The sequence below is a fragment of the Bos grunniens genome, chromosome 10 (genome assembly GCF_055505025.1).
Source record: "Bos grunniens cultivar Pamir isolate PY7600 chromosome 10, Bosgru_T2T1.0, whole genome shotgun sequence".
NCBI lineage: Eukaryota > Metazoa > Chordata > Mammalia > Artiodactyla > Bovidae > Bos > Bos grunniens.
In genome coordinates, this window is record NC_141174.1 from 95,374,846 (window position 1) to 95,401,217 (window position 26,372).

At 38.1% G+C, this 26,372-nt stretch overlaps 1 protein-coding gene across 3 annotated transcripts in view; it reads left to right on the forward strand.

The window, feature by feature from the left end:
• The window catches only part of CERT1 (ceramide transporter 1), a 131,588-nt gene that overhangs the window by 70,856 nt on the left and 34,360 nt on the right, over positions 1–26,372 (forward strand). For all 3 annotated transcript variants that reach the window (XM_086323212.1, XM_086323211.1, XM_086323213.1), the window contains 2 exons: positions 4,476–4,633; positions 9,661–9,753. In XM_086323212.1, the coding sequence (XP_086179338.1) occupies positions 4,476–4,633; positions 9,661–9,753 (251 nt within the window). The remainder of the gene's footprint in view (positions 1–4,475; positions 4,634–9,660; positions 9,754–26,372) is intronic.

Genomic DNA, 26,372 nt, shown 5'->3' on the forward strand with positions numbered 1-26,372 from the left:
AATATACTTTCTAAAGTGTCAAAGTAACTAACTATTTAACAGGAATAATTATTTAATGGAGTAATTGGAAAAAGTCTTTTTTAAGTTGGAACATGAACGTTTCTTCTAGGAAAAGACATGGAGGTAAAATATAGTCTGACGTTAAATAATGTGACAGCTTATCTGATAAATATTTCATTCTAAATTTTAGACATTGGCCAGTTATTTCTGTAGTGTTTGATAGAATCAGTTTCTAGTACTGAAAAAGTATTTCTTAGGAAAGATTGTAATGGAACTTGAATGTTTCTTTAATGCCTATGTCTGTCTTTAATGTTCTTTTCTCTTTCCACTTGATAAACTGGTGTTGCGATGTATTTAATCAGTGTTACTAAAGGAAGATTATTGAAATAGCTGCTTTCATAGCACAGTTGTTCATAAACTCAGGAACAAAGTGGTTTATTTCATTTATCAGTTAATAACGAGTTACTTTCTGGATGGAACTCCTAATTGTTCACTAGAAATCTGTGTTTTTAACAACACAGATGAACATGGAAGGCATTCACGAAGTCGCTCAGTCATGTCCGACTCTTCGTGACCCCATGGACTGTAGCCCACCAGGCTCCTCCACCCATGGAATTCTCTAGGCAAGAATACTGGAGTGGGTTGCCATTTCCTTCTCCAGGGGATCTTCCCAACCCAGTGATTGAACCCAGGTCTCCCGCATTGCAGGCAGATGCTTTACCATCTGAGCCACCAGGGAATCGCATTGGAGGGCAATGGAGGGCATTATGCTAAGAAATAAACCGAAGACAAATAACACATGGTATCACATATATGTGGTATCTGTTGGGAGAAGTTAGGTTGTAACAGAAACCTGTGACACTCATAGTCAGTGCTTTCTTTTAATATATTCTAAGAAAAAGCTGACATGGATTCGTAAAACTTTTTTTTAAGTTGCAAATAAGCCTTTGTGAGAAAAATAAGTTAATCTAATTATGTTTATTTTTGCTGAAGTTTTGAAAGAATATGAAGTAAAATCTGTGGCCATGGCATATTTTCAAATTGTTTTTCAGTTGCTTAGTCCTGTCTGACTCTTTGTGACCCCATATATTGCAACATGTCAGGCTTCCCTGTCCTTCATTATCTCCTGGAGTTTGTTCAGATTCATGTCCATTGAGTCAGGGAGCCTATCTAACTATTTTGTCCTCTTGCGCTCGTCTCCTTTTGCCTTCAGTCTTTCCCAGCATCAGCTCTTTTCCAGTGAGTCAGCTCTTTGCATCAGGTGGACAAAGTATTGGAGCTTCAGCTTCAGTGTCAATCCTTCCAGTGAATATTCAGGATTGACTTCCTCTAGAATTGACTAGTTTGATCTCCTTTCAGTCCAAAGGACTCTCAAGAGTCTTCTCTAGCACCGTAGTTCAAAACATCAATTCTGTGCTCAGCCTTCTTTATGGTCTAACTCTCACATCCATACATATGACTATTGGAAAAACCATAGCTTTGACTATATGGACTTTTGTCAGTAAAATAACGTCTCTGCTTTTTAATACACTGTCTAGGTTTGTCGTTGCTTTTCTTCCAAGGGTCAGGTGTCTTTTAATTTCGTGGCTGCAGTTACCATCTGCAATGATTTTGGAGCCCAAGAAAATAAAGTCTGTCACTGTTTTCATTGTTTCCCCATCTATTTGCCATGAAGTGATGGGAGCAAATGCCATGATTTTAGTTTTCTGAATGTTGAGTTTTAAGCCAGCTTTTTCACTCTCCTCTTTCATCTTCATCAAGAGGCTCTTTAGTTCCTCTTTGCTTTCTTCCATAAAGGTGGTGTCTTCTGCTATCTGAGGTTATTGATATTCCTCCCAGAAATCTTGATTCCAGCTTGTGCTTCATCCAGCCCGGCATTTTGCATGATGTACTCTGCATATAAGTTAAATAAGCAGAGTGACAATATACAGCCTTAATGTACTCTTTACCCAATTTGAAACCAGTCCCTTGTTCCATGTCCAGTCCTAAGTGTTGCTTCTTGACCTGCATAAAGATTTCTCAGGAAACAGGTAAGGTGGTCTGGTATTCCCATCTCTTGAAGAATTTTCTGTACTTTGTTGTGATCCACACAGTCAAAGGCTTTAGAGTAGTCAATGAAACAAAAGTAAATGTTCTTCTGGAATTCAAGGAAAGATATATACAACAGTGGAATAGAATTGAGAGTCCAGAAGGAAACCTTATTTCATATAAAATAAATACGATCTTTTATAAGAGTGAATACAAGAAAAAGAAAATAGGTTTTTAAATAGCTGTATTGAGATGTAATCAACATACCATACACTGTATATATATTTAAAGTGTACAGTTTGGTTAGTTTTAATATTACCATGATGCTGTTGCCACTGTCAAGACTGTCCTTCAAAAGTTCCCTGCCTCCATCCCTTTTGTCTTCCCTTTTCTCCACCTCTCAACCAACCGCAACCCTTCTTTCACTGTAGATTAGTCTGCATTTTCTAGAATCTAATGAATTCAACTTTTCTTGCCTGATCTCTTTCTTAGTTTGAAATTTCTCGTTGTTACACATATCATTATTCAGTGTCTTCATTGCTGAGTAGTATTCCCTTGTACAGATGACATGACAGGTTTCTTCAGTCCATTTGTCTGTTGGTGGAAATTTGCATTGTTTATGGTTTGGAGCTATTATAAATAATGTTCCTGTTAACATTCAAACACAGTTTTTTTTATGGATATATATTTTATTTCTTTGGAGAGATGGAATGGTTGACTCATATGGTAGGTATATATTTAACTTTTTAAAAACCTTCCAAACTACTTTTCACCAGTCATATTTGAGAGTTCAAGTTCCTCCATATCCCCACTGACTCTTGATGTGGTCAGTCTTTTAAAATTTTAGTCTTCTAATAGGTATATAGTGATATCTCACTGTAGTTTTAATTTGCTTTTTCCTAGTAACTATAAATGTTGAGCATCTTTTTATCTGCTTATTTGCTGTTCACATTTCTTCTTTGGTGAAATGTGTATTCAGATCTTTTGTTCAATTTTCAATTAGATTATATTTTCCTATTGAGATTACTGTGTATTGTATTGATATATTAATATACTGAGATATCTATATTAATATTAATATATATATATGGATAGATAGATAAAGGATATGTCCTTTATCATATGTATTCTGTGCAGAGATTTTTTTTTCCAGTCTGTGGCTTGTTTCATTATTCTTTTAAAAAAATTTTTTATGGATATTATATATATTTGAGGTGAGACTTCCTGGGTAGCTCATTGGTAAAGAATCCACCTGCCAAGCAGGAGGTGTGAGTTCAGTCCTTAGGTCAGGAAGATCCCCTGGAAAAGGAAATGGCAACCCACTTCAGTATTCTGGCTTGGGAAATGCCATGGACAGTAGAGCCTGGTGGGCTGCAGTCCTTGGGATCGAAGTGCGTCGGACACAACTGAGCAACTAAACAACAGCAACATATTTAAGGTGTTCAATATAGTGATTTGGTGTATATGATTATGGTGAAATGATTACTGCGGTCAAGTTCATTAACATATTTCCTCAGTTACCATTATTTTATTATTAACTATAGATTAGCTCTCTAGACTTACTTATCCCACAACTGCAACTCTCGTTCTTTTAACAGTGCCTTCAAGAGTAGAAATTTTAAAGTTGGATGAAGTTTAGTTTGTCAGTTTATTTTTTGGATTGTGGCTTTGCTGTCATATCTACATTATGAGTTTTTAAAGTTGGAAGTATTATTTCATTTATAAGAATTCTATTGAAATGGTTTATTATAACTATAGTGCCCTGGGACTTCCCTGACTGTCCAGTGATTAGGACACCACGCTTCCAATGCAGGGGGTTGTGGGTTCAAACCCTAGTCAGGGAACTAAGATTGCACATACTGCACGTGGTGGCCCAAAAATAAATGAATAAAGCTGAAAGATATTATGCTGTCTTATTTGCATCTTATGAGTTTTTTTTTTAAGATTGTTCATTTAATTCAAAGACTAACTTAAAATTATAATATAACATAACCATTTTTATGTATGCATTGGTCCCAGAATTATATTCAGACATTTACTTAAGTTTTTTGTGTTACGTTATTCATTTCAGCAGTTTCTCCTCAGATTTTTCTTTTAAATTCCTGGTTTCTCAAAATATAAGATAGTTCTTGCCATAATTAGGTCTCACTCTAGGCTATCTGTTATTATTAAATTATTACTTCTCTTACCACTTATTCACTGGGTACAGCATAGCAAATAGATTTCAAGAAACAGAATTCAGAGAAAAGGACTTGGGAGTACATATGTTGTCCCAGGCTTCTTTGCTTGTAGAGATGGATGGAAATTTTTAAGTGTTGGCCAACAGGAAGGCAACTCTATTTTGAAAGTTCTGCTCTTATAGTTTCCTAAAAAATATCTAATTTTAAGTTGTAGTGAGGAATGATTTCTTTGTTATAAAGATTTATAGTGAATAATTTTTTTTTCAGTATTTCCACATGTAACACCAAAAGGAATTAATGGTATAGACTTTAAAGGTGAGGCGATAACTTTTAAAGCAACTACTGCCGGAATCCTTGCTACACTTTCTCATTGTATTGAGCTGATGGTAAAACGTGAGGACAGCTGGCAAAAGAGAATGGACAAGGTAAGATTCTCTTTTTACTTTTTAAAAAATAATCAGATTTTGTTTATATACCAATCAAACATTTAAACCTAACCAACTTCTTAGGGAAAGATCGTTTGGATTGTTAGAAGTAGCAGGTGGTACTAATCCTCTAAAACTTTAGAACATCTTAAATTCATTTTTCTAATGAGATTCACTGGTTATGTATTTGGTTATTGTATGATACGTATTCGTCATTGGATTTTAACATAAAAGTTTTTCTAATGATAGTAGTAATGCTTTGAAATAGAAGTATGAACCATTTAACATTTCCTAGCTTTATTCTCTAACACATGAAAGTATACCTAAGTTATATGAACTACTTGGTATATATAAAAAAATACCAATTTATAAAGTTAAATATTAACTTACTGCATTCATGGCCGTGTATATTTTCCAGCATCACTGGTGTCACTTAGCACACATTTTGTTGTTCATTGAACATTTGCTTTATGTTCACCTTTCCTCTGCTAAGTCACTTCAGTCGTGTCTGACTCTGTTCGACCCCATAGACGGCAGCCCACCAGGCTCCCCTGTCCCTGGGATTCTCCAGGCAAGAACACTGGAGTGGGTTGCCATTTCCTTCTCCAATGCATGAAAGTGAAAAGTGAAAGTGAAGTCGCTCAGTCGTGTCCGACTCTTAGCGACCCCATGGACTGCAGCCTACCAGGCTCCTCAGTCCATGGGATTTTCCAGGCAAGAGTACTGGAGTGGGGTGCCATTGCCTTCTCCACCTTTGTTTAAACTGCAGCACTGATAATAATGTTATAATATGAATCTTTAGTTATAAGTGTGAAGTAGAATTTGGCTCAGTGAATTTGTTTAGTAGGAAAACTTTTGTTTATAATTTAACATCATAAAAATATTAGAACCAAAGTACATCTTAGAGAATTTAGTTCTAGTGCAGTGCCATCATTTTATAGAAGCAGCTGAGGCCCAGAGGCTTGTCTAGAGGTATTAAGTAGCAGAATTAGAAGAATTTTACTCTTCTGTATTTCATCTCTGGATATTAGGGCAGGTGTCACTCAGAATCTTATCACCCGTTAGTGAGTCATATTGCTTGCAGTATTTGGAGGTCTTAGCAATTTGAGCAGAACACTAAGGAAAGCAGTGTCATCACGGATGTAATAGCAGAATGGCTATAGATTTAATGGCACTTGATGTTTACAAAAGGTTCCCATGTTCTCAGGTGCAAGTGAAAGTAAGCCAGGTTGATTGACTATATGTTTTCTTTTAAAACCAAGCAGTGAAAAAATCCATTTAAGGTACGTATGTATACTTCATTATTATTCTGGAGTCAAACTGTTAGACCATCAGCGATTTCAATTGTGGATCATAGTGAATTTTTAGAGGAGTCACACACAAAAAAGTATGAGGAAACAGGATAACCCCTTAAATTCACTAGACTACTGGTTCAAGAGAATCTTTCAACTTGTCTGGATTAGCTTATTCAAAACTTTTTTGGTAGCTTTCTCTTAAGTGCCCCCCCACACCGGCCCCCCATCTACTAATCCTTCCCTAGAGGGTCACCATCTCTAGTCATGTGCTCTAATGACACTGCCTAAAAAAATCCATTAAGTATAACACATGGCTTCCCCATCTTTTTGGCAATCAGATTTCTTATTTGAAAAGGGACATGGATTTGCAGTTGTCTCAATATTGGTAATCTTACCCATGCTCTTTCTTTACTGGGTAGCACCAAGTAGACTGTATCAAAGAACCTGTGAAGAACAATACTTTTTTTGGTACCATATTTAACCAAATAACAGCACAAAATATGGTAGTATTAATTGAAATCTGCAAACAATTGTAATTTATAGTGCTCTTACAAGTTTCATTCACCTTTTCCACCATCACGTTTTTTCTTAAGGTTGATATAGGATCCCAGTTACATTTTACAGGAAATGTAAATGCATGTGTGCATATAAAGTATATGCATATATATTTAGTGTGTGTATGTATATATATGTATGCACATGTATGTACATATATACTCATATATATATATATATACACACACACTCTGTAAAGATTAGGAAATTCTTGAATAGAGAGAGTTGTTTATCAAGAAACATATCCTTGGCTCAGCTGGTAAAGAATCTGCCTGCAATGTGGGAGACCTGGATTCAATGCCTGGGTTGGGAAAATCCCCTGGAGAAGGGAAAGGCTACCCACTCCAGTATTCTGACCTGGAGAATTCCATAGACTGTATAGTCCATGGGGTCACAAAGAGTTGAACACGACTGAGCTACTTTCACTTCACTTAGGTAATTGATATAACTGGGAAGCAAAGTACAATGATAACAATATGGTTTAAATGAATTTGTGTTTTTTTCAAGAAGTATTTGTATGCTTGTGTGCTAAACTGTAAACTAGAAATGAGGAAACAGTAATGAACAGGAAGTCATTCTTGAAGGATCTTAAAATCTAATGAGAGTAATTAAATACGTGATAGTTGATAAAATAATAGCTATTTAATAGCTATATACTTTTTATGTAGATTTCTAATATATGTTTATCTAGTAATATATAGTAATATGTATAATATATATGTAAATCTCTATAGTCTCTAATTTTATGTTTAATAGCTCTTATCTAACATTATATCCATTGTTCTTACAGTTAAATAATTTAAAATTAATGTTCGTCAGTGGTGATGATTTTTCTCAGTTACCTGTATAAATAATTCCTTCTTTTATAGAAGTATACTTAATTTTTAGCCAGTTATGTCCAAGAATTCTAACATTAAGTAATTTTAGTTGTTAACAATATTAGTAAGAGAAAACCTATTCATCAAAGATGTTAGCTTATATTAATAGATTCACAGGTGTGTAATTGCATCTTTATTCACTTGCCTCGAAGTCTTTTTAGTGTTATTGCTGTTCTGTGTGTTTTTGTTTTATTCATTTTTTAAAATTAAGGTTTAATATATATACAGTGAAGTGTACCACTCTTAAATGTACTCCTAGATGAGTTTTATACATATGTATACTCCCCTGTAACCACTACTCAAATCAAAATGTAGAACTTTTATAACCCCCCAGGTTTTTCATGCCTCTTCCTACTCCATACCATACCACTGCCTCAAGAAGTAACCACAGTTTTAACTTATTAATATATCCTTATAGATTAGTTTTGCCTGTTCTTGGACAGCTTGTAAATGGAATCATACAAAATATACTCTTGTGTCTGGCTACGCCCTCCCCAATACTGATTGTGAAGTTCCTTCATCTTGTAACTTTTAGTGATAATTTGTTGTTTTGTTATATAGTATTATTACTGTATACTGTTCATTGTATGATGCATTTTCATTCTATGACTTTACTGTGTTTTTTCCTTTTTCCTGCTGATGGACATTTTTTAATTTTGACTCTTGTGAATAAAGCTGCTGTGAGCATTGTTATGTGTATTTTTGGTGGATATATGCACTGTTTTCATTTGGACATATACCAAACAGCAGAATTATCAGTTCATGAGGTATATACTTAGCTTTAGGTCTACAGAGGTAGACAGTTTTCCAAAGTAGTTATATCAGTTTATAGTCCCACCAGCAAGTAAGTGAGAATTCTAATTGCTTTTCACCCTTGACAGCACTTGGTATTGTCTTTTTTTTGTGAGTGATTTTTTATATTTTGATTTTAGCCATTCTGATGGTTCTGTAGTCCTCTCTTCACTTCAGTACACAAAAATCAGTTTGTAGGCCTAGTATACTAATTCATTGATTTGCACCAGCTTAATTCAGATAGGGTTTTTAGAAGTGGGTGAGCTCTGTGAGTTCTGTTTGGACTTTAATCCTTAAATATTTGAGGTGAAGGAATAAAGGTGTTAGGGAGAAGGCAATGGCACCCCACTCTAGTACTCTTGCCTGGAAAATCCTATGGACGGAGGAGCCTGGTAGGCTGCAGTCCATGGGGTCTCTAAGAGTCGGATACAACTGAGCGACTTCACTTTGACTTTTCACTTTCATGCACTGGAGAAGGAAATGGCAACCCACTCCAGTGTTCTTGCCTGGAGAATCCCAGGGACAGGGGAGCCTGGTGGGCTGCCGTCTATGGGGTCGCACAGAGTTGGACACAACTGAAGTGACTTAGCAGCTTAGCAAGCTCTGTGTGAGTTCTGTTTGGACTTTAATCCTTAAATGTTTGAGGTGAAGGAATAAAGGTATTAGGTTCTTTATATTAATAATAATTCTGTTAGGCTTTAATATCAGATTTGACCCATTGCAATCCATTGTTCTAAAAAAGAAAGTTTGAGGTTGGTGCCAAGGCCAGCCTTCTAAAATTTTGTCCTTGGATCTTATAGCAGATTCTGAGAGCTATAGACCTTATCTATAAAAGCAGAAGGTTAAAGTAGAAATCTAAGCTCTTTTTCAGCTCTAAAATAATTTAATCCAGCAGTTGGAAAGTATAAGAAACATCTCTTAGAATATCTTTTTTGTAGTGATTGGTTTTACCAATTATTGAGTTATTTTCTTCCTGGCATCCATTACTTGCTTTTTTTTCTCTATAACAAAATAAATTTAGCTCCTACTGGGGAAAACAGACACATGAATATATATTATAGATGTTTCTCTGATGCTAATTTATCTCTTTTTTTTTTTGACATGTAGACACTTTGGTAGTTACTTAATCCATTTAAATATGTAACATACCTAGTGTGTGTGGGTTAGGTGCTCAGTTGTGAACAACTCTCTGCAACCCCATGGACTATAGCCCACCAGGTTCCTCTGTCCATGGAATTTTGCAGGCAAGTATACTGGAGTGGGTTACCATTTCCTTCTCTAAACCTATGGTAGCTTGTATGTGATATATGGCCCAGAAAAACAATGTTTTCTGGAACAGAAGAATACTCATTTTTTTCTTTCTTTCTTTCTTTTTTTTTTTTGAGCAGAAGATAAATTCTTACTGCAGTAAGAATTATTTTTTTGGCCAAATTATAAAATTTTGGTGAAATGTAAAAAATATCCCATATCACATGATAAATTCTTCGTCTGGTTTTATTTTTTAAAGGAAACTGAGAAGAGAAGAAGAGTGGAGGAAGCATACAAAAATGCCATGACAGAACTTAAGAAAAAATCCCACTTTGGAGGACCAGATTATGAGGTATGAAATTATAGTTTTGGTCTTAGAAACACGTAGAAAAAACATAATATATATTTATGTCACAAAAGTGATTTTTATATTATGCTTTTGTAACCTTTAAATATTTTGAATATTTTATAATATATGCTAGGCTTACCCTGAAAAGATTTTTTTCCTACAAAACTTTAAATAAAGAGCCTTAAAGGGCTCATTACTAGGCCTGTCTGCTTTATAGGACAAGTTTTTGTCTCGCCTGTGAGGGTTATACTTATTGATATTACCTTGTAACTCCTTCTTTTTTTTTAAATTTTATTATTTGAAATCAATAGATGCATTATTTTTTTGCTTGCACTATAAAGCATGTGGGATCTTAGTTCCCTGACCAGGGATTGAACCTGTGCTGTCTGCATTGGGACTGCAGAGTCTTGACCACTGGACCTCCAAGGAAGTCCCTAATTGTTTTTTTGTTTTTGTTTTTTTAAATAAAAGCAACCTACAGAGGAAAACTCCAAGAACTTGACTGGTGAAAGATTTTAGTCTGTGCTGTATACTGTGAGGTCTTATCCATAGCAGAGCATGAACTGTTCTAATTGCCTCACCTTTATGTTTGAAAAATGTCTGAAATCAGTTTCTTTCCCCATTTTGTTATTTGTTAAGCAGTTAGTAGAATCTGCCTTTCCATATACACACGCATATAGGAGTACAAGGAGTATCATTGACATGGAAGTAGAATGTTTAAAAAAAAGACATTAGATTGTATTTAAGAAAGTAGAAGAAAAATTCCTTGCCGTTGTTATTCTAGAAAGGAAAAACAGACCTGCTATTGATAATATTTTTTATGTTGGAAATTTTTTTATGTTGGGACTGATTTCCAGCTGTGAAAATCTGTAGTATGAAGACTTGAGCGATAATATTTTTAAATTAATAAGCTGTTATTTTGTTCCTTCTAGAATGTATAAAAATTACATAGTCAGCTATTGTCTTGGATTTTAAAGTCTAGATTACTGAAATATTAGCTGTTAAAACAAAAATTTTAACTTTTACTCTGAAGCTGAGCAGGTTGATTTGCTATTTTAGGTTTGTTTGGGGGGGAACTATGAGCCTTTAAAACTTACCCTATTTTTTTCATATTGCAAACATGCATTTGCATATCCAGTCACATCAGTTGGTTCATGTATGTGATGTACATTGCCATGTGTGTGTACATCCTCTACAAGTGGCTGTGCTTTTGTGTACTCTATAGTAGTATGTATTATTTGTGTGAAAAGTATTATAAACTTACTACAGTGCAGTACTGTATAGCCCATTGTGTCAGTTGGGTACCTGAGCTAACTATTTGAACAAATTGAACTTAGGAATGCACTCTCCAAATGGAACTTGTTTGTACGACTGTATGATTTCATATTTGTCTCCCCTTTTGTTATTTCAGAGGAGAGAGAAGGAGGGTCCTTGTGATAGGTTTATGTTCATTAAAGAAATTGCTTTATTGATGCGATTTAGGCTTTCTGTTAAAAATGTTCATCGTTTATTTGCATTTCTTCTTTAGTGGCTCTCTTATACACATCCCTTGACATTTTTATTGTTAGAATTTGGGTGTTTTTCCTCTCTTGATTTAGAAGATGGACAGGATTGACTTCATTTCTCAATTTTCTTCTTTTTAATAGTTGAAAAAAAATCTTATTAGTTTTGCCATGTCAAATTTTGTGCTTTCTTGTATTTAACTCACAGTCTTGATACAGTTATCTTTATGTTTTTTTCATGTTTTAAAAAGTGTTCTTTTTTTGGCCTAAAGATGTAAACTGAGGTAGTCTCAAATTAACAGAAATTGAGTTTATTTGGGAATAGCAGAGATTATGATTTGGTAAATCGATGCCAAATAGAAAGTTACAGGCAGTTTTGTAGAGGCTGTCGGGCAAGCTGTATTTTATGGGCAAGGAGTGCAGACAAGAGAAGTCCAGCCAGAGTCCAAGCAGTAAATTCATTAGCTTGAAGATGGGGAGAGATACTTGGCAGATGGTCATTGGTCTGGAGATAAGGCTCTGTGTTCTGTTGATCTGGCATTTACGGAAATCATTCTCTTAGTTAAGTTCCATTCTTTAGGTACACGTATGAGATTCCCATTTCACATCCTCAGATTCCATTTTAGATTGAAATCCTTTCACACTGTACTGCAAATAATTATCTATATTTTCTGTTCTTTTTTTTAATGATCTCTTCTAAATATATTAACACATCTGATTTTTTTAAAATTATGATGTAATGGAGGAATCTGTAATTTTATATTCCAGTTGGAATTGTTGACTAAACCATCTTTTTCCCACCTAGTTGAAATGCACCTCCCCTCTTTCTCTTTTAATAGTTAAGGAGACTTCAGTTTTTTTCTCATCAATTCTCTGTTGATGAAAAATTAAGAAAGAAATGGAAATTTTTATTGGAGCCAAATTGAGGATTATATCCCAGGAACAGCATCTTAGACAGCTCTGAGAACTGTTCCATCCATTAGAAGTGTTTTTGAGACAGAAGGCTCTACATCAAATCAGATGATGTAATACTGACAGTTTACACAGCTCTCTTCTGCAAGTCTAAACTGGTAGGTAACATGACTCACTCCAAGATCAAGAAGGAAGGTTATCTTTTAAGGAGTTGATGCTAGGAGAACATTGTGTTTTAGGATTGGGCAGGTGTTTTTGTCAATGGGGAAAATTTGGTCATGATGCAAGATGCAGATAATACAGTATACAGTAGCCGGGAAAGGGGAGGCCAAAGAGCAGAGAAAAAGTTTTTTTTTAAACATTTAATTTTTTTCTCGTCTTTCCATAAAATATTAATTTTATTTCACAATTTCCCTCTTTTGATCTTTAATCTCTTGATAGAAAGCATTAGGCAATCAAATATTTGGTCCCTTGATGCCAGGGTTCTTGCTCACCTGCCCTTGATCATCATGTCTCTCAGCGCTGGGTCCAAATAGCTGAGTTCTCTTTTGGCAGAGGGAATTATACTAGCAGAATGTTCAAGTACTGAGAGCTGATTCCAGGTTGTCCAATATGATTTAACCCAAATTTCCTCACATGTGCATTATGTATGCCCATTATTTTATAGAACACTATATAGACGTGATCTACAAATTCAGGTTGCTTAGACATCATTGTTTTACTATTAGCAGGTGATACACAGTATGGAAGGCAAGAAACTATCACTTTGTAACTCCACAAACTGTAATTGTCAGGAGGACCAACATCATCATTAATAGAGATTTAAGCCAAGATCCTCCTAAACTGAACTCTTTTCCTAGTGTTTCCCCTGAACTGGGAAGAAGATTGTTCAAAGTGGAAATTTAGCTCTTCATGTGTCATGAAATGAGTTACCAAATATTGTGGCCAAATGGTCATACCATTGGATACCTGATAGAAACCAGTGTACTCACATTACAGATTAACAGAAGCTACCCATAAGGGATCTTAAGCCCAAGGCAAATGAACTATGTGTATTCCTAACCAACCTGGGAAAAACCAAGGTCATGAATTTGTTCTATAAATCCATTGGGTCCTTGTAGGAGCTACCCAGTATTCACCATCTAATGAAATGGGCTGTTTATGGCCAGATTCAGAATAGGCATCTTTACTTGGTCAGGTAAGAGCATCTCACTTAGGGATATTGGCGGTGATATTAGCTTGCATGGTGCTAGAGTTTCTTTAAAATAAAATGTCCAAGGGCCATCCAGTTAGAGCCTTGGAGAGGAGAAATCCAGCAGGACAACCTGGGCCATAGGTAATTGGCCCCAAACCCAGTGATTAGATTAATTCTAAACTTGCAAATATTGAGCCCAAGAAAGAAACTGAAACCAAAAAACTGACTCATTAGAAAAGACCCTGATGCTGGGAAAGATTGAAGGCGGGAGGAGAAGGGGACAACAGAGGATGAGATGGTTGGATGGCATCACCGACTCGATGGACATGAGTTTGAGCAAGCTCCCAGCATTGGTGATGGAGAGGGAAGCCTGGCGTTCTGCAGTCCATGGGGTTGCAAAGAGTTAGACTCGACTGAGTGACTGAACTAAAGAAAGAAATACATTTGATTCATAAGCAAAGATATGATTTCCCCCGACCCCACCAAAAAACGAGTGTAAGTAGTTGTCAAAGTTACCAGTATACAGACCTGGTGCAGCATCTTGGGTTAGCTGTCTACTTCAGATGTCTTCTTGTGCTGGTCTGGTAATACTGTTTTTAGTTGAAGTCAGGTGTCAGAAACAGGAGTTGCAATTTATTCAGAAGAGGAGGCCTAATACAGTCCCTTCTAATGTGACTGAGTCCTTTATCTGAGACCTTTCCCAGTAGGAATAATCTCCTGGTTGCAGGTCATGGCACATCAGATCTTCATCCAAAATTAAATTACTGTGATAAGCTTCAGAAACATACTTTGAGTGCCCTTTTAATAACTAAACTTTACAATAATATGACAACAAGGAAACTATCTCAGAAAAGAATCTTAGACAGTAGTGAAGACCTCATTCAATAAAATTAGAATTTAATAACCACTTAAACATTATCTTTCTCTAAAATTACCATAATTTCTACCAAATACAGCCACATTAAGACTAATTTGTTCACAAAATGTCTGATTAATTGACCACATAGACTCTTTAAATTGTCTCTGATGGAACTTTTCATAATGAATCTCAGTTGAACTTAAACTCTCTAGGCCAGGAAAGCCACACCAAAGGCATGTCATGGATTCTTCCTGTGATAAATGTAGATTTGGGTGCTGGGTTTAGGTGAATTTCTCTCTTCTCTGCTGCTAAGTCGCTTCAGTCATGTCCAACTCTGTGCGACCCCAGAGACGGCAGCCCACGAGGCTCCCCCGTCCCTGGAATTCTCCAGGCAAGAACACTGGAGTGGGTTGCCATTTCCTTCTCCAGTGCATGAAAGTGAAAAGTGAAAGTGAAGTTGCTCAGTCGTGTCCGACTCTAGCGACCCCATGGACTGCAGCCTACCAGGCTCCTCCATCCATGCGATTTTCCAGGCAAAAGTACTGGAGTGGGGTGCCATTGCCTTCTCCGCTCTCTTCTCTAGATTCCCTGAATACCTTGAGATTCCTGCACCTGTTAGTAGGTGGCCTTCCTTGTATACCTGGGTAAGCTAAAAATCTAAGAGTTTACAGATTCTGAAGGGATCAGATAGAGAGAAAAGATACATGTTTTATTTCTATATTCAGAGGTATAGTAAGGGTTTCTTTATATCTGGAAAGCAGATTAAAAATGAATAGTATTTCAGACAAAAAAAAATTATAACCATATTCATAAGTTCATTCAGTCCTGCGAGACTAATCCTAGATCTTAATCTTCAGTTAGCAGTTTTATGAAACCATCCAGTTTTCCATCAGAAGTCTTTAATTTCTTACCCAGTTCAGTGGTATGATCTGAAAGTTATCAGAAACCTGTACTTGTAAAAAAGTTCTTTTTATGAATATTCTTGAAGATGAAGTATTTTTGCCTAAACATTGGAGTAAAACAATAACTGTCCATAAATTACAAAAGCTTTGAAAAGTTAAAGACCTGATTCCAGTCCAATTGACAAACTTCATTACTGCTGTGACATAAAACAATTTAAGATAATTTCTAGAATTATTACTGATAACATGTTACCAGGACATTTTAGGAGTTCCATGTAATTTCTAGAATTTCTACAAAAGTAAGAGTTAGTTGCTCAGTCATAAACAACTCTTTGCAACCCCATAGACTATAGCCCATCAGACTCCCCATTGACTGTAGCCCACCAGGCTCCTCTGTCCATGGAACTTTCCAGGCAAGAATACTGGAGTGGGTTGCCATTTCCTCCTCCAGGGGATCTTCCCAACCCAGGGATCAAACCTGCGTCTTCTGCATTGCAGGCATATTCTTTACCGTTTGAGCCACCAGGGAAGCTAGACTTTCTAGTAATAACATTTACCCATTTAATAGGCCCTCAGAAGTTTTATCACCACTAAAATTTGACAATACTTGCCATGTAATTTAACATACCGAATAAGCCTAATAGTTAATTAATCTTTTCTCTGAGATGGAGAGAAAACAAATAATTTAACATATACCAGGGACCCTTTGAAAAACTTCAACGTTAACTAAAGGTCCGGTGAACTTCATTTAGAAGTTGATCTTTGGAAATTTTGTCAAAAATACCAGAAACTTTCAAAAACCTGGTTAAATAGGATCATAGGTCAGTGTCATTTAACCAGCACGACAGTAAAAGAGCTCAAAGGTTGTCGTAAATCACCAAAAGGCAAAGAAACTCACACTCTTACTAAAAGCAGCTCAGTATTTTAAGGAAACTGTCTTCTCAGAGAGAAAACTAAATTCAAGTTTCGTATACTTACCTTTAAAAATCACTTTATTAATTCAGTCTTATCTTAGCCATTCCCAACCATGTACAAAACTCTTTTCTCAGTATTCCTTTTCCTCAACCGTTTAACAGCTTTCTGTATCCGTATTATTTTTTCCGTTATTTCCATTCAGAAACAACCAGCTAGCTCTAAGACAAAACTATCCCGTCTTCCCCTTTTAAAAAAAGCCTTTCCATTCCTCATACTTTTTATTCATGTATTTAAAATTTTTTATTTATGTATTTATTTGGCTGCACCAGGTCTTAGTTGGGGCACATGTAATCTTTAGTTGTGGCATGTGAACTCTTAGGTGCAGCATCTGGGATCCAGTTCCCTGGCCAGGGATCGCACCTGGGTCCCCTGCATTGGGAGTGTGGATTCTTAGGCACTGAACCACCCCTGAAGTCCCTCTCATCGTCTTTTAGTGAAAACATGCTTCCCATCTTCCTTGCATACTAAAATGTTTCCTGCCGGGGTCCAGCCCCGGTGGATCCAGGGAATTCGAAGCGGGGACGGCGTCGGCGAGGATCAGGAAACAACTGCTTAATTAAACTTTAATTAAGGATATAAAGAGTAATAGAATGAGGATAGCTCAGTGAGGAAATTCAGTGGAGAAAAGAGGCTGAAATAAGGATAGCTCAGTGAGGAAATTCAGTGGAGAAAAGAGGCTGAATAATTCAGCCAGAAGGTAAGAGAAAGAACGACATGGTGACACCAAGTTTCGGTGAACAAGGCCCCGCACTTTATTTTCCAAAGTAGTTTTTATACCTTAAGTTATGCATAGAGGATAATGGGGGAAGGGGTAGAGTCATGCAGTAAGCCAGGCTTTCTTCCTGCAAACTTATCATATGCAAAAGTTTAGGTGATTTGCATCATCTTCTAGCCCGGAGGCCTTTTTCTCTAAAGGTGATTATTCTAAAGTCAGGTGCCAGCCTCCAAAAAGCATTAGATAAAGTTGCATTCCTACAGAGCAAAGGTGTGGTGGGCTATAACAAGAAAAAGAATTAACTCAAGGGTCCCAGGTTACAAACATTAAAGCTACTACTTACACCAATTATATTAATCAATACACTGCCAGGGACACAGCAGATAAGGGATATGGAAACTTAGCAGCAAACATTGGCCCAGCAAGTGAAAATCCCTTCACCAATACAATTTCTAATCAATCTTTTAACTGCTCAAAGGAATCTGTATTTAGACAGTTTAGAACATCTCCTGCCTCTCACAGTTGGGAGGCTCTGAACAGTCACACGTGGCTGGAAAAACCTATTCAGGCAGGCTAGAGGATTTCCAAAGGAGTTTGTAGGTTGAAACACTGTCACACCCAAGAATTATTAACTGGAGCTGTAAGCTAACTCTTTTTTCAGAGAGGTAGTGGGGGACAGCCCCCCGTAAAGTCAGAGGTGTAGGTGAAAGCACAAAGCAGAAAGTAGGCAGACTCTGGTGTTGGGGGTAGATTGCTCGAGAATTTCCAGGGAGACTCCTGAGGCTTGATCCCGCCTTTGCGTATGCCAAGCCTCCTTCCTCATGACCTTTGCCAGGGGCGGAGCTCGCTCCCCGCAGTTTCCCTTAATATTTTAGTAGCTTTAGTTATATATATTATAATTCTTAACCTTAAAACCTAGTTTCTAGTAAAAAGTAAGCACTTATAAACTGTGTTTTACATTATTCTTTAGATTGGCAAGTTTATAAATACTGTTTGTTCCTAGAAAACATTCACTTTCTTACAGAAAATGTCTTAATGCAGCATCATATTAATAATCCTCTAAGTACCTTTTAGAAGTTTCTCTGCAAAAGGAAACCTGTGTTCTGTAAATAATGTCCGAATATCTTACTTGGAAACAACTTGGGTATGCAGTGGATTCCATTTAAGTTAAGCGCAACTCTAAAGTTCAAGTTACCAAAATCTAGAAGGAGTATTTTATATAAACATACCCAAAACATAAATTGTTCCTAAAGGGTTAAAAGTTTCATCATATTGTTATTTTTACTTGCTGAAAAATTTTCTAACAGGAACAGTAAGATTTTATTTGATTTCTAGTAAATTTAAGTATAATAAAAGTATTATGCTCTAAAGTGTTCAAACGAGATGGCAAGAGTGAATGTTGACATTCTAGGAATCAGCAAACTAAAATGGACTGGAATGGGTGAATTTAGCTCAGATGACCATTATATCTTCTATGGCGGGCAGGAATCCCTCAGAAGAAATGGAGTAGCCATCATGGTCAACAAAAGAGTCCGAAATGCAGTACTTGGATGCAATCTCAAAAAAGACAGTGATCTCTGTTCATTTCCAAGGCAAACCATTCAGTATCACAGTAATCCAAGTCTATGCCCCAACCAGGAACGCTGAAGAAGCTGAAGTTGAACGGTTCTATGAAGACCTACAAGACCTTTTAGAACTAACACCCAAAAAAGATGTCCTTTTCATGATAGGGGACTGGAATGCAAAAGTAGGAAGTCAAGAAACACCTGGAGTAACAGACGAATTTGGCCTTGGAATACGGAATGAAGCAGGGCAAAGACTAATAGAGTTTTGCCAAGAAAATGCACTGGTCATAACAAACACCCTCTTCCAACAACACAAGAGAAGACTCTACACATGAACATCACCAGGTGGTCGACACCGAAATCAGATTGATTATATTCTTTGCAGCCAAAGATGGAGAAGCTCTATACAGTCAACAAAAACAAGACTGGGAGCTGACTGTGGCTCAGATCATGAACTCCCTATTGCCAAATTCATACTGAAATTGAAGAAAGTAGGGAAAACCACTAGACCATTCAGGTATGACCTAAATCAAATCCCTTATGATTATACAGTAGAAGTGAGAAATAGATTTAAGGGCCTAGATCTGATATAGTGCCTGATGAACTATGGAATGAGGTTCGTGACATTGTACAGGAGACAGGGATCAAGACCATCCCCATGGAAAAGAAATGCAAAAAAGCGAAATGGCTGTCTGGGGAAGCCTTACAAATAGCTGTGAAAAGAAGAGAAGCGAAAAGCAAAGGAGAAAAGGAAGGATATACCCATCTGAATGCAGACTTCCAAAGAATAGCAAGGAGAGATAAGAAAGCCTTCTTCAGCGATCAGTGCAAAGAAATAGAGGAAAACAACAGAATGGGAAAGACTAGAGATCTCTTCAAGAAAATTAGAGATACCAAGGGGACATTTCATGCAAAGATGGGCTCGATAAAGGACAGAAATGGTATGGACCTAACAGAAGCAGGAGATATTAAGAAGAGGTGGCAAGAATACACAGAAGAACTGTACAAAAAAGATCTTCACAGCCAAGATAATCATGATGGTGTGATCACTCATCTAGAGCCAGACATCCTGGAATATGAAGTCAAGTGGGCCTTAGAATGCATCACTATGAACAAAGCTAGTGGAGGTGATGGAATTCCAGTTGACCTCTTTAAAATCCTGAAAGATGATGCTGTGAAAGTGCTGCACTCAATATGCCAGCAAATTTGGAAAACTCAGCAGTGGCCACAGGACTGGAAAAGGTCCATTTTCATTCCAATCCCAAAGAAAGGCAATGCCAAAGAATGCTCAAACTACCGCACAATTGCACTCCTCTCAGATGCTGGTAAAGTAATGCTCAAAATTCTCCAAGCCAGGCTTCAGCAATACGTGAACCGTGAACTTCCTAATGTTCAAGCTGGTTTTAGAAAAGGCAGAGGAACCAGAGATCAAATTGCCAACATCCGCTGGATCATGGAAAAAGCAAGAGAGTTCCAGAAAAACATCTATTTCTGTTTTATTGACTATGCCAAAGCCTTTGACTTTGTGGATCACAATCAACTGTGGAAAATTCTGAAAGACATGGGAATACCAGACCACCTGACCTGCCTCTTGAGAAATCTGTATGCAGGTCAGGAAGCAACAGTTAGATCTGGACATGGAACAACAGACTGGTTCCAAACAGGAAAAGGAGTCCGTCAAGGCTGTATATTGTCACCTTGCTTATTTAACTTACATGCAGAGTACATCATGAGAAACGCTGGACTGGAAGGAACACAAGCTGGAATCAAGATTGCTGGGAGAAATATCAATAACCTCAGATATGCAGATGACACCACCCTTATGACAGAAAGTGAAGAGGAACTAAAAAGCCTCTTGATGAAAGTGAAAGGGGAGAGTGAAAAAGTTGGCTTAAAGCTCAACATTCAGAAAACGAAGATCATGGCATCCGGTCCTATCACTTCATGGGAAATAGATGGGGAAACAGTGGAAACAGTGTCAGACTTTATTTTGGGGGGCTCCAAAGTCACTGCAGATGGTGACTGCAGCCATGAAATTAAAAGATGCTTACTCCTTGGAAGGAAAGTTATGACCAACCTAGATAGCATATTCAGAAGCAGAGATATTACCTTGCCAACAAAGGTCCATCTAGTCAAGGCTATGGTTTTTCCTGTGGTTATGTATGGATGTGAGAGTTGGACTGTGAAGAAGGCTGAGCGCCGAAGAATTGATGCTTTTGAACTGTGGTATTGGAGAAGACTCTTGAGAGTCCCTTGGACTGCAAGGAGATCCAACCAGTCCATTCTGAAGGAGATCAGCCCTGGGATTTCTTTGGAGGGAATGATGCTGAAGCTGAAACTGCAGTACTTTGGCCACCTCATGCGAAGAGTTGACTCATTGGAAAAGACTCTGATGCTGGGAGGGATTGGGGGCAGGAGGAGAAGGGGACGACAGAGGATGAGATGGCTGGATGGCATCACTGACTCGATGGATGTGAGTCTCAGTGAACTCCGGGAGTTGGTGATGGACAGGGAGGCCAGGTGTGCTGCGATTCATGGTGTCTTGAAGAGTTGAACATTACTGAGCGACTGAACTGAACTGATGCTCTAAAGACATTTCTGTATTAGTTAAGCAAACAAGCTTAAGCTAACTTAAAAACATATATAAAGTCGGTACTAAATATATCATGGACCATATAAACCTGAAATTCATTCTGACCAGGTTCTTATATATTTCTGAGTACTTACATAAGAGCTTAATTGCCTTTAAACCAATTAAATAGAGCTCTTTTACCAAATAATTCTGACAGTACCACACATCTACAGCACTTATATAGAGATACGAGTAAACACACATATTACTGAATTTCAGCCAAAAATCAGTTGTAGTGATGTAAAATCCATCAGTTATAAAAGAGGTTGAATTCTATTTGGGTTTCTGCCAAATGGAACAAATCAAGATCACCTGTTTAGATTGTTAAACTCTTTGCTAGTATTTATGAGAGACATCACCGATTCTGTGGACATGAGTTTGGGTGAACTCCGGGAGTTGGTGATGGACAGGGAGGCCTGGCATGCTGCAATTCACGGGGTCCCAAAGAGTCAGACACGACTGAGCGACTGAACTAAACTGAACTGACTGATGAGAGACAATTCACATTTGTATTTGAGAAGTCAAGTAACAAGTTATTTACCCCATCTCAAGGCCAGAATTATTATTTTTTCCTTTATTTACAAACCTCTTAAGATAATTAGGGGACATTTTGGTAGTGGTAAAAGGATTGGTGGGCTTTGGGTTGTTTCTGGAGCTACCCTTCTGATGCTGTAAAGGCTAGATTTGTAAAATAAGGTTTTTGGTTTGGCTTCCCCCCCCCCCCCGCCCCCTTTCTCAAAGAATTGGGTGGCCATCTCAGTGACACCAGCAAAGGACTGACATACCCATTCACTTTTGTTGGAATCTTTCTTTCCTTCATTTAGCTTACAGGGGGCGGGGTGGGGGGAGAGCCTCTTCCCAGCTAGCCCTCTCGAATTCTGTCAGGCTTCAAGTATCACCTATGGTCAGTTTAGTCAGACCATTGGCCTCCCACCTCCCAACTTGGTAATCCATTTGTAAACAATTTTGAGGATTCTCCCTGGTTTTAAGAAATTCTAACTGTGGCCCTTGTTTGGCCTTTGATCTGAAGAGGCTTGCCTACAAGCCTCATGTGTTCCTGTTTCTAAAAGTAACCATTTGATAGTGTTTTGTGAGTAGAAAGGCAATTCAGACGGAAGATTATTAATAGTGGGGAACAGTAGTTAAAGTTTTAGGTACCTTTTATATCGTTAATCTCTTTTTTAGCCTTTTACAACAAATCTTTCAATGAGACTTGAAATTTTGAAGTCTTTGGGGGCTTATGTTTACCAATTAAAATAGGTACGATATTTAAGATGAGAACTCTGTAAAATTTTAACAATTTAGTAGACCTTCCCACTCAAAGGGTCTAAGAAGCTAGCCTGATGAATATTTTTCCCTGCTAATATAATTTTAGAAAAGAAAAACTTACTGCTGTTGCAAAAAATCAGTTTGGAAGTGCTAAAAGAACCTATTTCGACCATTTCAGGGCTGAAGTCATTCTAGTTGCATTTAAGAACTTGCAAGCATACATAAACCCAGTTGGTATTCCCAATGGTGACTGCCCACCCAAAGGGTTTGGCTGTAAGGCACAATTTCTCACTATTTTGTAGCCTAATTCAGATGTGGGATATGAGATATGATCTGAAGAACATTCTGAGGACAGAGTGTCAGATCAGATGTGTGCTTGTTCTGAGTCTGGCCCCAAGGAGCTCACCTCGCAGGGCGTGGTTCTCCCTGTGACAGCCTGCAGCTACCACTGGTGCCTGGACCATAGGTGATCAGCCTCCGCTTGTGCTTCCCCTCAGTTCCCCCCATGAGTAGTGTTTACTTAATTTACTTAATGATTGTAGTGGAACTCCCTTATTCTCAGAGCTGAGTAATTCATTCTCTCATTTCACTAACAAAAGCTTTGTTCAGACCATATATCAACCTTTGTTTTTTTTTTTTTTCAATTTAAGCCAAATTTAACAAATACCCAGCCATCTGTGTTTCCCTGGGCCCCTTGTCCAGAATCCCTAGGTCCTGCCTAAGAAGTGCACAAGTGCCCCTTGAGACTCCAAATCTGAAGTGAAATAGCATGAATAAAATTTTCAGGATCGTCATTCAAACTATGAGATTGGATTCTAGGAGAGCTCACCAGAACACCTGAGGAGTCCTGGTAAGCTGGTGGGGCTCTGTGGGCCCATGCTTGTCACTGAGCATGGGTTCTGTGTGGACTCCCAAGTGTCATTTAGTGGGCATCTCTGACATCCTGCCAGCTAAACCATGCATGTTGATAAAAATTAATCAGTCTGTCTGAGAAAGAAATGGAAAATTGTATTCAAGCCAAATTGGGGAGAACTGTTGTGCCCATTAGAAGTCAAAGCATAGTAGAATAACTTGAGATGGGAGCAGTACATCAAATGATGTAATATCGACAGTTTGCACAACCCAGTTCTACCGGAATAAAGTGATGTCATGTGATGCCTTACAGGATCAAGAAAGAAGTTTATCTTTTTAGGAGTTGTCTTGTTGATACTAGGAAACTATTGCGTTAGGATTGAAAAGTGAAAGTTCCTCAGTCATTTCCTACTCTTTGCGACCCCATGGACTATACAGTCTGTGGAATTCTCCAGGCCAGAATACTGGAGTGGGTAGCCATTCCCTTCTCCAGGGGATCTTCCCAACCCAGGGATCGAACCCAGGTCTCTTGCATTGCAGGCAGATTCTTTACCAGCTGAGCCATCAAGGAAGCCCTTGCTGCTAAGTCGCTTCAGTTGTGTCCGACTCTGTGCAACCCCATAGATGGCAACCCACCAGGCTCCCCCGTCCCTGGGATTCTCCAGGCAAAGTGAAAAGTGAAAGTGAAGTAGCTCAGTCGTGTCCAACTCTTAGTGACCCCATGGACTGCAGCTTACCAAGCTCCTCCGTCCATGGGATTTTCTAGGCAAGAGTACTGGAGTGGGGTGCCATTGCCTTCTCCAAAGGAAGCCCTTAGGCAGGTATTTTTCCTGATGGGGAAGATTTGGTCATGATGCATAATGCAGATATATAATAAGTAATGGAGGGGAAAGGGGGGCCAAAGGGAAAAGTTTTTTTCTATGTTTAAATTTTTTTCTTGTCATAAAATACAAATTTTATGTCAAATCCCTGTAGTTTCAAGTTATATAATCCTTAAACTAGTGCCTGTTCTTACACATTTTTCTCCTTTTCAAGTTTTGAACCACTGGATTTTAGACACTAATTCAAACTTTGACTTTGTTTTGTTCTTATCAAACATTCACAGTGTACTAGTTACTGAACAAAGATTTAGCTGTTTCTGTCATCTGTAGCCTCAGAAATTATAATCTTAAATCCATTCCTTAAGATATAACTAATGCAAGACACTGCTAGGCATAAAAGTGAACAAGCAAACACTTTAAAATCATTAATGAAATTTTAAAAGCCCATTATCGTCATCATCATTTATCTTGGTTTTATAAACACTGAATGTGAAAGTCATTCAGTTGTGTCTGACTCTTTGCAACCCCATGGACTATACAGTCCATGGGATTCTCCAGGCCAGAATACTAGAGTGGGTAGCCTTTCTCTTCTCCAGGGGATCTTCCCGTCCCAGGGATCAAATCTAGGTCTCCTGCATTACAGGTGGATTCTTTACCAGGTGAGCCATCAGGGAAGCCCTGCTGGGCATGGGTGATATTTTAAGAATAAGACAAACAAGGATCCTGCCCAGGGACCTTGTTGTTGTTTAGTCAGTAAGTCATGTCTGACTCTTTGCAACCTGGTGGACTATAGCCTGCCGGTTTCCTCTGTCTATGGGATTTCCTAAGCTAGAGTACTGAAATAGGTTGCTATTTACTTCTCCAGGGGATCTTCCCGACCCTGGAGGGTCGGGATTGAACCTGTGTCTCCTGAATTGGCAAGTGGGTTCTTTACCACCAAGCTGCGGGGGAATCCAACTAAGTACATATATAATGGGAACACAGAGTAGTTAATGGGTGATTAGAATAATGTTTGTTATGAAACACTTTAACACTGGGAGGATATTAAGTCAGGGATGGCTTCCAGGTATAGTAACATCTGAGCTAAAACCTTAAGAAGGACTGAGCTTAGTATTTATTAACCAAGTGGATAGCCTGGAAAGTATTTGCTTATAGGCAAGCAAATAGAAAAGAAAACATTTGAAGACCCAGAAAGAAAAGAGAGCATTTTGCCCCAGGGTAACACAAAGCACTTATATGTGGAGGGTGGGGCCTGTACACAGTAGGGAGTGGCAAGACTGGCTGGAAAAATCTGCCTCAGGCAATGGGTTTGAGGTACAGGAACTTACCAGATCTAAAGTTTAGAAAGTCATTCCTGCTTCCTGCAGTGAGGAGAGTGGACTTAAGATGACAGTTGTGACCAAGGGCTTGGAGACTCTTTTCGGTATTAGAGGTAAGAATTGAAGATAGCTTAAATTCGGATTTCCCTACTTTCTTCAATTTAAGTCTGAATTTGGTAATAGGGAGTTCATGATCTGAGCCACAGTCAGCTCCCAGTCTTATGTTTGTTGACTGTATAGAGCTTCTCCATCTTTGGCTGCAAGGAATATAATCAATCTGATTTCGGTGTTGACCATCTGGTGATGTCCATGTGTAGAGTCTTCTCTTGTGGTGTTGGAAGAGGGTGTTTGCTACGACCAGTGCATTTTCTTGGCAAAACTCTATTAGTCTTTGCCCTGCTTCATTCCGTACTCCAAGGCCAAATGTGCCTGTTACTCCAGGTGTTTCTTGACTTCCTACTTTTGCATTCCAGTCTCCTATAATGAAAAGGACATCTTTTTTGGGTGTTAGTTCTAAAAGGTCTTATAGGTCTTCATAGAACCATTCAACTTCAGCTTCTTCAGTGTTCCTGGTTGGGGCATAGACTTGGATTACTGTGATATTGAATGGTTTGCCTTGGAAACGAACAGAGATCATTCTGTCGTTTTTGAGATTGCATCCAAGTACTACATTTCGGACTCTTTTGTTGACCATGATGGCTACTCCACTTCTTTTGAGGGATTCCTGCCTGCCGTAGTAGATACAATGGTCATCTGAGTTAAATTCACCCATTCCAGTCCATTTTAGTTTGCTGATTCCTAGAATGTCAACATTCACTCTTGCCATCTCTTGTTTCACCGCTTCCAATTTGCCTTGGTTCATGGACCTGACATTCCAGGTTCCTATGCAATATTGCTCTTTACAGCATCGGACCTTGCTTCTATTACCAGTCACGTCCACAGCTGGGTATTGTTTTTGCTTTGGCCCCATCCTTTCATTCTTCCTGGAGTTATTTCTCCACTGATCTCCAGTAGTATATTGGGCACCTACTGACCTGGGGAGTTCCTCTTTCAGTATTCTATCATTTTGCCTTTTCATACTGTTCATGGGGTTCTCAAGGCAAG